Source organism: Chanos chanos, chromosome 1 (genome assembly GCF_902362185.1).
Source record: "Chanos chanos chromosome 1, fChaCha1.1, whole genome shotgun sequence".
NCBI lineage: Eukaryota > Metazoa > Chordata > Actinopteri > Gonorynchiformes > Chanidae > Chanos > Chanos chanos.
Window position 1 is genome coordinate 7,835,979 of NC_044495.1, and position 12,359 is coordinate 7,848,337.

A 12,359-nucleotide genomic window follows, 5' to 3' on the forward strand; every position below is an offset into this window, starting at 1 on the left:
ACAGAAAATTAAGTCAAACCACAAAGCGTGTTTATCTTTAGAAATTCATAAATCAGTATTCTTAAAGGTTTTAGAGACAGCTCAGTTGTTTGAAAACAATTAAATACAGTAAACAAATAAATATGTACAAAGTTTTATCATTGCATCTCATAAAGACCTGTCAAAGATTCACTGAGTGATGAATCATCTATGGTATGTCACTGTATTTTGCAAAATCATCAAAGGAAGTCATAACGTCAAAGGAAATGTAAACCCCCCCCTACCTTTTCAGCTTAGTGCTGGTCTTATATAAACTTCTGCTGATCACCACCAGTAAAGTATACGATCATTGTGATCAAAGACACACACATACACAAACTCACCGAACATATAAGTTGGGACGGATTCTTGTACCACTGAAAACATGCCTTCAACTTTAAACCTCAGAAACTTCATGGTAAGTAAAGAACTTCATCGCTTGCACAACTTTTATCAACTGATCAACCAATTAACATATATTGTAATTTTTACTGAGTACTTGGAATTATTATACATCGTTGCCTGTTCTAAGATTATGAGGTACTTTCACACCAGTTTATAATGTGCTAGCGAAATGCAGTGATGCTGAATGGGAAAATAGTCGTTGAATCACTAAGAAGACAAAGGACTCGCATTATCACTGCTTGCTGTGGTCCGTTTTGACAACCACATCATGTAATGTACAATACAGAATAGCTTTAAAAGGTATCAGAAACTTTTTCAGCTTTCCTTCTGCAGCATTTAATTAAATGAGTCGATGTCTCTCAGGTGGCCGGTGTCATTGGGATACTACTGGTTCTGATGGCAGTGGAAGGTGCACCACCTCCAAAGGCGGCTGGTAAACACCCACACAAACATCCATCAGAGCACAAACAACCGGAGGCCCAATCCTTCCGCCTGATCCTGGATCAAAAGTTCATTGCTCCATCCCGTGTCAGGCGTCCAATCAACAATGACTCCATCTCTCCCTGGACATACACGTAAGTTCAACTGCCACGAAAGTTATCTCTTGAACGTTTAGACTCACTGAACATCTTGTCTTCTCCTCTTAACCTTTGCTTTGATACAGCAAAGCAAATCATCCGACTTCAATCGTCTTCATCAAGCCATCTCAAGACCTGACTTCAAATACCTTATCAAATGACAAATCATTAATGGTTTTTGAGTAACGTTCACCCAACCGCACCAGCGTGGAAAGTGGGCTTTGATTGAAGCTTAAGCTTAAAATGTCTACGTTTTACAAACAGTAATATAGAGAATACAGCGCCTTACGTAAATATCGTCCACTTAAAATTGAAATCTCTCAATGTTTGTTTGTTCTACAGCTTCACCCATGATGAAGACATGTACCCCACTGATATCGCCGAGGCGAAATGCTCTCTGACGGGATGTCTGAACAACGATGGCGAGGAAGTCCTCGACTTTGAGTCTAAACCAATTTACACACAGGTTTTAGTCCTCAAGAGAGTAAAAGGGGAGGGGAAGGACTATCATTTCAGACTGGAGTCCAAAACCATCTCCGTTGGATGTACTTGTGTGCGGCCACATATCGAGTACCAGTAACACGTTGGATTTGAAGAAAAACTTCTGGATTTGTTGCAGCCAAACTTCTGGACGTTCACTTTAAAAAATGGACTAATTTGGACATTTTAGTTACATGAATTCTATTTATTTATTGTTTAGTTTTATTTAATCTTGATTTCTTTTTCTTTTACATTTGGCCATTAATGATATTTATTTATTAATAAAATAATATTTTTTGAGTGCAGTGGAGGCTTATGTTTCGGTTCTTATTTCTTCATTTCTTATCGACTGAATTCTCAACATTAGCTGTCAAAAATCTGAAACTGCGAGGAACATGCCTTGGACTTTTACTCATACAGGTCTGTACTTTTGAGTAACACTGTCACAATGTGTTCAGTGCACAGCTCTATTGAGCCTGTTACTGGGAACAGACAGGACAAACTTTGCAGTCTGATGCAGCTCTGAGAAGATGGTTGAGAAGCTGAAAGTTCCTGGGTCTGAAGAAAACAGCAGATATGACAATGAACCTCTCGTAATGTGGTTATTTTATACTGACATGTCGTTGATTAAATCACAAGGCCAGGTCTGTACCACACAGCACTCCTTTAATCCAATTTGCATCTAAAATATATTACAATTTCTGTACAGCAATGAACAGCCTCGTCAGATACCAGCTGATCACGAGTCATTGGAGAATATTTACAGTGGAAAATAGCTTTAGCTTCAGCACACGTTAACAAAATAGATCCTAAAATACACGGCTGATGGAGCATCACCTGCGTCCAGGAAAAGTAATGCACATCACGTGAAATCTTCCAAACCTCACTTCAGTTTACACACACACACACACGCACGCGCGCGCGCACGCACGCACCCACCCACCCACCCACACGCAGACACACGCGCACACATGCATACACACACACGCGCGCGCGCGCGCACACGCACACACACACACGCGCGCGCACACACACACACACACACATGCAGACACACATGCACACACACAGATTGATTGTTGGCACTGTTGGCACATGAGCGAAGCACAGAGAGAGAGAGAGAAAGAGAGAGAGAGAGAGAGAGAGAAAGAGAGAGAGAGAGAGAGAGAGAGAGAGAGAGAGAGAGAGAGAGAGATCTCAGTATCCCTCGGGTTAAGGTAGCGATGGTCATTTTCTCTTTAAGTCCTTGTAGCTGATCAGCCACTTCCACTTGGCAATAATAGCCTTCTTGCCCCAAAGGTAATATTACACCACCATTAACCTCAGCTCTGTTTCCTAATCTCACATGTTCCAAACTAACAAGTTCAGCGCTATAGACAGTCCTTTGATGATTGGCCTCCCAAATGTTCATGGTAAGTTGTGGGTAGACCTCAAGGCACCTGGAATACAAAGATTAAGAGACAGATCAATTAGCATCCTGAGGACGGAACTGAACAAAGGCACACGTTCACACACCAATTGCTTTTAATGGGTTTTATAAGTTGATAGAGCATGCAAACATATGAAACACAAATTGGGATCATGTACTGTTTTTGTGTGTGTGTGTGTGTGTGTGTGTATTTTACTTAAGAAGAAAATTACTGCTAAAAGTTAAGCAATATGCTACATCGCCGACTAACAGTCAAACACAAGCTCAAGCATCTATAGTGGAAAGTTGTGGCACAAAGTTTTCGTTACTTAGCAACACACACTAACTAATGTTGACACAACAGGGTACAGAATACTACACAAGACCTCTCAAAGATACACGACACAGCAAAGTAAACACTGAACACTGCCAAATGAGCGACTGTGTTATAGAAACACGCAGCTAATAACGCCTCATCATCTTCACTGGTTTGAATGAACTCCTCAGACACAGTATACTGGACTTTGTCTCTGCTTTACAACAAAGACCTGCTGTGTCTGGTTTTGTTGTTGTGTTCAATTTGAAAGAAAAAAAACAAACAAAAAACAACAGGACACAGGAAGTCCACATTCTCCGACTTCCTACAGATAGTCCACTTCCTTCAGCTCCTTGTTTTTCCTCACCTCCTCTGCATGCTTGTCCTGAAAGACAGAGAAAGAAAAAACAAAACAAAACAAAAAAAACTTCCATTAAACATCTGTTTTCAATGCCACACATCAGTCAAATCAATAATGTGAAAATACTTCCCTTCGCATTAGCACCCGTTTCAGAATTTAGACCGAACATTTTAAATGCAGGAGGTCCTTAAACTGCGTACGCTGAGTGAGTCATTTCGAAAACGGTAGCGAGTTTAGTTCTGGCAAGCGCTACGAGTAGGTGTAAGAAGTTGTAAAAAAAGTGTGGGACGTGAGATCTACCTTCTCCTGTAGGCGTCCCAGCATGGCAGCGATGTGAGCTTCACGATTTTCCTTGTTTGTTTCCATCCTGTGTTCCAGCTTTTCCTTGGCCATCTTTATGAAGTTATTGTGCTCTTCCACGGCTTTTTGGGCCACCTCACGTTCATGTTCGCGCTTCTCCGCAAGCTGCTTGAGTCTTTCAGCTTCTTGGTTCTGGAGGCAAAAACAGAAGGGTGTGAGCGGATGGATTTTATTCCTTACTTCATTTCTTCGTGTAATTTTTGTTTCAGTGAAGTCAAACGAGGCTCAACACTCGGATAATGGAACAATGCAAACACAACCAAGATTTTGGGGAATCTTCCCTTATTCCAGTAAAAGATTTGTTGATAATTGGCTTACGCTGCTGTAGTCATAATAATTTGGAATTTATCATATATGTTTCATGAGAAATGTCTTATGATAAAATGTATTACAATATAATAAAATATCTCCACAGGGTTTGTTTTTTTTTGTTTTTTTCCACGCCCACCTTTCTCCTCTCCTCCGCTGCATCCAACTTTTTTTGGATCTCCTCCAGGGAGGGGTCCCTGCGGGGTGGGATGCAGGGGTGGAACTCCCGCGTGCCGTCGAAAGAGGGGGGTCTCAGGATAACTTCAAACGCCTGCCCAGATGAACGCTTGTTAAGCTCGATAACCTCCATGTCTTTGATGATGCAAAGGTTTAGATCCACAACACCTGAACAAGGATTATCAGAAGAAAAAAGAAACCAGAACAAAACCACAGTCATTTTCTTAACCGCACTTACGCTGGCTCCACTTTGTACATTTACTCTAAGAGGAGAAGCAGAGAGATCAAAGGTAGATGACTTTTCTCAGAAAGAGACAGAGAAAGAAAGAAACAGAACTACAGTCATTTTATGAACCAAAAAAAAAGGATCACTTAATTTTTCTGAACTAAAAAGCACACCACATCAACATGCATGTACTTTGAAAAATCAAGACAGACAGATTAAAAAAAAACCACACAGACATTCCCTAAGAAAGCAAGCAAGAATGTATAACGAAATTGCCAACTTAAGTCTGTAAAGTACACAACTGGCGAGGATGGTTGACTGAATCCTTGTTAAGGTTAAGATGACTAGAAATCAGTGGTAGTTAAAGTACCTTGTGTGTGCTTGATGGGCTTCTCTTTGGACTCTGGCAGAAGGCAGGAACAGAAGAGAGACACTAGGGGGAGCTCCTTCATTTTCTCTCTGTATGCTGCGTGGGGAGGAACACGATTCAAGCTATTTTCAGCAAGTGCGAGTCATAGTGTGCTCTCACAGTTTAGGCTTCACGTAGACACGCTTTCACAAGCATGCAGACAAGCACGCGAAAGACGCAGAAATACACACACACACACTCATACACACACACACAGATGTACGCACACTTACCTGCAAGTGTCATTCTTCTCTGTATTTCAAAGACTCAAGGTTTATCTTGAAAGATTTAACTGATTCTGTAAGAGAGTAAAAAAAAAAAAAAAAGATATCTTTAGAGAACAGCACACTCTGTTCCAGTCTCTACTTTTGTGCTCAAGTGAAAATCCTGTGAAATTACTCTTGATACTGTAAAAATTTGACAGAGTGAAATGGCCATTAATAGCCTTCCAAATAAATAAATAAATAAATAAATAAAAAAAATAAAAAAAAAAAAGAATAAATAAATAAATGACCAGAGCTGATTGCAGATGACACAATGATTGGCCTACAACCTCACAAATTAATCACTATTTAGAAATGTCAGCAAAAGACCAATAGAAGCTAGTGGAGCGTATTGGAAGAATTATTTCTCTGGGTAGTACACTGCTATTTTCGCATCCATTGACAAATCACTCATGAGGCTTCATATTACTCTCTTACATCTTACCCTTAGCATCTACAATGCCCTCTATCGCTTTCTCACACCCTCTCTCTCTCTCTCTCTCTCTCTCTCTATCTCTCTCTCTCTCTTTCACTTCCCACTCAGTTCCCACACTCACAACTTCTCTGTGCATCTACACAACCTTTGTCTGTTCTGACCCCCTGCCATTTTCAGTGCGTGGGCCAGTTTACATGTCTAGTTTTCATGTTTTCGTTTTCAGGACTATTCTAGCCTTCCTAATGAAGAGCTGCGTAGGTGTAGTCAAGATCATCTGATGTGAACATGAATGACTGTTGGTTGTGTAATCTATACAATGAATGGCTGCATTTCAAAAAAGCATGCCAAAATTGATTGATAAAATTGCCCCTTGAATAAATATATATGTTTATGTTATACAGCAAATCTAACTAACCCTGTGTTCACTCTTGAGCAAGTTTATAAAAAGCTTTAATTACACAGTTCAACACAATCACAGATTTTTTTTAAATAACATGCAGTAATTTGAACGTTTGCAGAGTTTCCTCCGTTTTACTGCTTTTTTCATCACCCAAGTATTTCCTAGACGCATTAACGAGTTAAGTTAACAGATTAGCTGTTCAATGTCGAGCTCTTAAATTTCTTCACGTCTACTTCACAAATTGTCAATTCCTCTGATTTCAAGCTAAGCAAAGTTCATCCTGAACGTGACATTCAGGTGATGGTCTGTGGAGCAAGAATGCATGTACTATTGGACAGCCAGTGGCCTTGTGCAATGCCCACACCAATCATAGCCTTAGTACCACCCACAACACTGATTAATATACACACATTCTACAGAGCCTGGAACAATCGCGACGTTATTCCTATAGTACATAAATGCTGTCTTCTGTCTAAAATGAAACTACTGAAATCTGGAATTACATATTTCACTTTTGCAGCATTTACCACTTCGTTATTGCGACGAAAAGTGTTGTTTGTGGTGCAGCATCAAAAGCTGATAGCAATTCGATTTTTGATTCTATAAAATTTATCGGTAAGACATAAAAAAGTAACTTAACGAAACGTTGTGGAACTTTTAAGGATTAAAAACACGTTCTATGAATAGTCTACCAGAATTTACAGCAATTTTCCTGTTAATCGTGTGAAACCATCTTTAGCAAAAAAAAAAAAGCAGATTACAGCACAAAGCAAAGCAAAAACAATTACCAATTTGTGCAATAAAGAACTTTGAATGATCACTCTGCATATTAAAAAAAAAAAAAGAAAAGAAAGGATTTTCCAGGAATCTTAAAAGGAATCTCAAAACTCCACCATTTGCTCACTGATGAAGGTAAAGCAGTGATGCTCTCCCTTTGTCTGCTGCATGCATTTAAAACAATAGAACATGCAAAGGTTAGATCTAATTGGATGAGGTGTTAAGCCTTTGCCTGACTTACCCCCTGCAGCCCGTGCTGTGATCTGCTGTCTGCGTCTCACTCTGTCTCAGTGTTACTGCTGTTTGGATGGACTGCCTGGCAGCATCAGCACCAACACCACTTTCATACTGCATGACATCACCTCCAAGCCCTGCCATTGGTGGAGAGGGATGCAGGCTTCTGATGGGCTGGAATCCTTCAGAATGCAGATGGGGAGGGGAAGGTGTGGGGTGGGCGTTGGGGTTGCAGGGTTGATGGAGAGGCTTGTAACTCTTTGTTGAAGAAATCGAAAATGTTTGGAGGGAATCTGAGGCAGCAGTCAAGTGAGGGAGTTACATGCCTTAGTCTTGGTTTCTGCAGGAGAGAATCCTATATTAAAACATAGCTCAAAATATGAAAAAAAAAAAAAATTAAGCTAAAATAAAGGCTCCTTTGAATAAAAGTGTTATCTGCCAATTGTAACAGCACTGTTGTTCCCTTGAAATTAAAATATTCTATATAATGAATTTTTTATAGAGGCATAATCACAGCCTGAGCCGCAGTGCTGAGCTTCAACCTATGTTTTTAAATAGATTCTTACACATTGACAGTGGATAGATGAGGACAATCAGATACAATCATTCGGAGTTTCAAAACTCATTTACTGATGTTTTTTTTTTTGCACGACCTTCACGTGAGAGCCAGTTCTAGCTGGTTTGAGTGACTGTTTGAAATGTCAAATCTAAAAATGATGGCAGAGAAGGATTTTATGTCTCATCCTCAATCATTTCTGTCTCTCCCTAAAGGCTCAATGACTATGACATGGGACGCACGCCAACATGCCTGTCTAGAAATCGAGGCAGAATCAGCCTGTTTGAACAGTGTGTCAATGGTCCATCTGTTGCTTTGTTTCACAGCCAGAATTTCAAATTGAGAGCTTTTTTTTTTTTTTTAAATACCAAACAGTTTGTGGTGGTACAGACTTTTGTCTCATATAGTGTATTTAGTGTTTCTTACATGTGTATTGCTGCGTTACCTTAATGGGCACATTGAATAGTGTGGCACATGCAAATGAGGGTTTTAATAAACTGCTCATATTTTGAGAGATAAATTATTGTATTGGCTCAACAGCAAGGCCTTTACAACATCATCATCATCATCATCATCATCAGCCTCACAAAACGGACAAGCGCCAAATTCAGCACAAAATAAGAAGAAAGAGGAAATGCATCAAAGGTTTTAATTCAATCATATTTCTTTTTTCTTGGAAATCTAAAAAATTGCCAGGAGGCTCTTTGCCACACAGAGTGTGTGCACAGCCAACCCAATCAGAAATCTCTAGAGTAAAGGCTGCCAGAAACATCTCCCTCTAGACTCTAGGTTTACTGTGTATTCGGTTGTGAGGTGACGTGAGGTAACGCTTGGAACAGAACAGTGTGTAACTCACTTCCAAGGAACACACTGCACTCCTATCAGAGAAGCAGCCGCTAGCATTGACCTACATCACACACACACACACACAAAAAAACAATGCAGCTATATCTCTCTGGAGCACAGAGGTAATCCAAAAATAAACCTGTTAATTTACGTTGTTGAAAACGCAACCTCGGTGATTGGCATTGGAATTGTCACCCATCTCAGACTGCAGAACACCCTGGCATGGACTGCAGGTAGAAAAGACCCAGTCTAGCACCAGCATCGCACAAAGAGTACAGAATTACAATTTTGTTTTGTTCCAGATCGGGGGGGAGGGGGGGTTCTTTAGAAAGCCTGACTCTTTTGAACATGCAGTAGCATTGGGCGTATTGGTAAGAGAAGGTGGGGGGGGGGGGGGGGGGGTGTTGGGAGGGGGCAGGGAGAGAGCCCAGCTCTGTTCTCATCTGCTATTCAGCTCACACAACCCAGATGATGTCATCCAGCTGTCTGCACGGTGCAGAGAGAGTCGTGCGCACTGGGGGCCTCCCACACTGTCAGAAGAAAGAGAGAGAGAAAAACAGAGAGCGAGGTACGCTTCTGAGGGGAAGAAACGAGAGAGCAACAATGAAAAGACAGGACACGGGCATTGAAGGACAGATGTAGGTATTCCAATGCTTACATTGTCCATTAGATACACTGTGTGAGGATGCTTTGCAGACAGTCGCCGAGGAAAGGCAGAGGGAGAGGCGAGAAGATGTGCTTGCAAGGAGAGCCTCGTCGTCACTAGCAACCCTACAATGATGTCATTTCCAGCCAATCTGGTGAGCCCAGCTATTCCCACTTCAGCGTGATGCAGCTTCCAGTACACGTTTGACCTCCGCCGCTGATGATCATGGCAGAAAACACATTAAACACTTTAATTTAATAAAAGGTGAATCATTTCTCTTATACTCTGATGGTCGTATTAAATTTCACACTCAAAAAAATGTGCAATCGTCCCTCAAATTGAATTTGTCCTATAATTTCATATTCGAGTGTATGCTGCAGAAACATTAAAACCTCTGTAATTATAAAACAAAACATAAACAGTCACAGCTAAAACAATCCACACTTGAAGGCGACAAACTTACTACACATTTGTAAAACCAGTCTGTTGACTTTTCTATAAACCGCTAGCCTAGATAGTACTGTTTCTGTTTAAAAACAACGATATGAAAAACCTGCTCCAAAACAGACATAAACACGGTCGCAACACGCATTTCTGAATAATGCTCTTGCCTTGAGTTTATCCCTGCGTGTAATACTTTTTGTCTATTCTTGTACACAATATCCATCCATAATTGATTTTGTTCTGTCCCCATGTGTGAGGGCAGTGGGGGTTAGCCAGTGTGTGCTGATGTCAGCCTGTTAGTGAGTAATGTTAAAACAGGAGAAGAGAATTGGTAAGGACCATCGCCAGCACTGAAGCAGATCTGCATTCACTCAAATGACCTCATTCCTTGTTATTTCTCACTAACTCGTACCGCATGGTTTAGCACTATGAATTATTCATAGGACCTTTGTGATTATTCCAGCGTAAAGACAGAGAGGGTTTTTTTTTTTCTTTTATTGTTTTTGTAATTGTTTATTCCTTGCCTGAGCTAGCCACTTAGTGAGCAGCTGGTTTTCAACATCCAGGGACAAACGACATCTTCATCAAATGCGTCATGCAAAGACCTGAATGTGGATGCGTGGTTCACATGATCAAAGAGGCTGTTTAGATAAAGATAACAGTGAACGTAAATGTTAAGTTTTAAGAAATGTGTTTACTAATTAAATGTTTATTATAATACACAATCTGTTACTCTGAGTGAAACAAAGCATTCTGGGGTGCATGTGCAGACACTCACACACACACACACACACACACACGTTTCACTGTTTGTTATGTGGAAGTGCTGAACTTGAGATCTGGTCTGGTTTGCTAAACTCATCATATAACATACAGAGGAGACTGTGGTCTGGGACTTTGGATCAAGCTGCATCGAATTAAACTCTTCTGTCTCAACACTGAAACTATGACGACACTCTAATATGCCTTATAAGAGTGGAGCATGAGTCATTTCACTTAATGGTGGTCTTCAGTAAGACCTAAAATGAGGCTATGATAAAAAAAAAAAAAAATTACTTCACTCTGAAGAGACATTGTACAGTCAGTCACAGTGCAAGGAGGAGATGACATATTTTCTGCAGAGTTTAACCTACAACCTCAGCTTGAAATGACTACAACCTTTCACCTGCCATCTACCAAGGAAAAAGTTTCACATTGTGTCTTTTACCATAAACCATCACTATTTCCCTGCACCACAGTGATACATGTCCCAATATATGTATAACATTTATTAGAGCAATAGATAAACAGAGAACTAACGAAAGAAATTGTAGTTTAAGTTAAATTAATTTAAAATGTTTTCCCGTTCTTTTCCAAAATCTGTATGCAGCACGGTATCAAATGCCCAAAACACTGTTTTGCAAACCTCATGAACGAGTGTCGCACTGGGCTACGATAACGGTTCTCTGACTTTTCCTTTCATTAACGTTCCTCACAAATGTCTTCAGAGCTCTCTGCACATCCTCCTAGACAAGTAATCATAGTAGGCGTTTTGACATTTTTAGATAGACAAGAATTCTGTTCCAGATCCTGTCTCTTTTATATTCAGCCCTGATCTTAGCGTGTGTGTGTGTGTGTGAGTGAAGGAGGCTGGAGCGGCAGTCGGAGCCCACGGGTGGGGGTGTGAAAACGGAGTTCATTAAATACCATCACACCGTGACTCACTCACGCTCGCTACACATCCACTGACATCTGCCATTGTTTGCTGCGCTGTGCCACCTATAGGTTTCACAGACAGCGCGATGACTCACTGTTCTTCTTCTCCTTGTCCTTCTACTTCTTCTTCTTCTTCAAGGACAGAGACACTTCACATCTGTTCTGCTCTGTCAGAAACTTTCACCTGTTTATTCCAAGTCTATGGTTTTCTCAAACTCGCACTGAAATTTACTGAAGTGTAAATTGAGGTGTTCCTCTAACTATTTTTAACAGGAAACAGGAACGAGTTTCCCAACGACTTGTAGATTTTAAGTTTAGCATTGTCGCTCTGCAAATGGATCACAGTATGAAATGTGTATGTGGTAACAGTAAGGGAAGCAGCCCTGTCTAGTCCAGTGGAGAACTTTGGGTTTGAACAGTAAGTAACGTGCCTGTGAGCAAAACATTTGCTACAAAGGTGTGTGACCTCTGACACAGAAAGAAAAAATTCTTAATTGCTCTGCATAAGAGCATCAGAGAAATGCAAATTTTGGGGAAAAAGATGGGCAGTTCTCATGAGCAGTTTTGTTGACGTAGATGTACACGGTACTGTATTTGCTTGGTGCAATTGGTCATTAGATAAAGAAAGATAAATTTCACATTATAAATGTACCAGCAAACACTGGCTCTACACCATCTACTCAAATTTATTCGAGCAAAACGGCCTAGAATTGCACATCCCTGGTGTTCTATTAAATGGCCACACAAACGCTGAATTTTTTACTCTTCTTAATGAAAAGTATAAATTCGATAAATTCAGTGTGAGAATCCACTCGCATTGCTTAAATGCGATGCCATCGTTTGTCTCTGTGAGTACCGTGAAAACGCACATGATCACATGGCGCTGGATGATCATACCAAGTAATCATATAGAACTACTGTCTAGGGAAGCAAAGCAATGCACAGTTGAGCTCTTATAGTAAGTGTGTAGTGCTGAGCCTGGCTGAATGGAGTGAGGTGTGCGGTGTTTAAATGT

The 12,359-nt window shown here is 40.5% G+C and overlaps 2 protein-coding genes across 2 annotated transcripts; one reads left to right on the forward strand and one right to left on the reverse strand.

The window, feature by feature from the left end:
- The first annotated feature begins 819 nt into the window (after window positions 1–819).
- il17a/f1 (interleukin 17a/f1) lies at window positions 820–1,581 on the forward strand. Its single transcript, XM_030787948.1, has 2 exons — window positions 820–998; window positions 1,344–1,581. The coding sequence occupies exons 1-2, from the start codon at window positions 820–822 to the stop codon at window positions 1,579–1,581; spliced, it is 417 nt and encodes a 138-aa protein (XP_030643808.1).
- A 1,949-nt stretch (window positions 1,582–3,530) lies between these two features.
- Window positions 3,531–5,293, reverse strand: stmn4l (stathmin-like 4, like). Its single transcript, XM_030787960.1, has 5 exons — window positions 5,281–5,293; window positions 5,009–5,104; window positions 4,375–4,580; window positions 3,867–4,058; window positions 3,531–3,590 (listed from the first exon to the last, which is right to left on the reverse strand). Exons 1-5 carry the CDS (start codon window positions 5,291–5,293, stop codon window positions 3,531–3,533), a joined length of 567 nt encoding a protein of 188 aa, XP_030643820.1.
- Window positions 5,294–12,359: the final 7,066 nt, after the last annotated feature.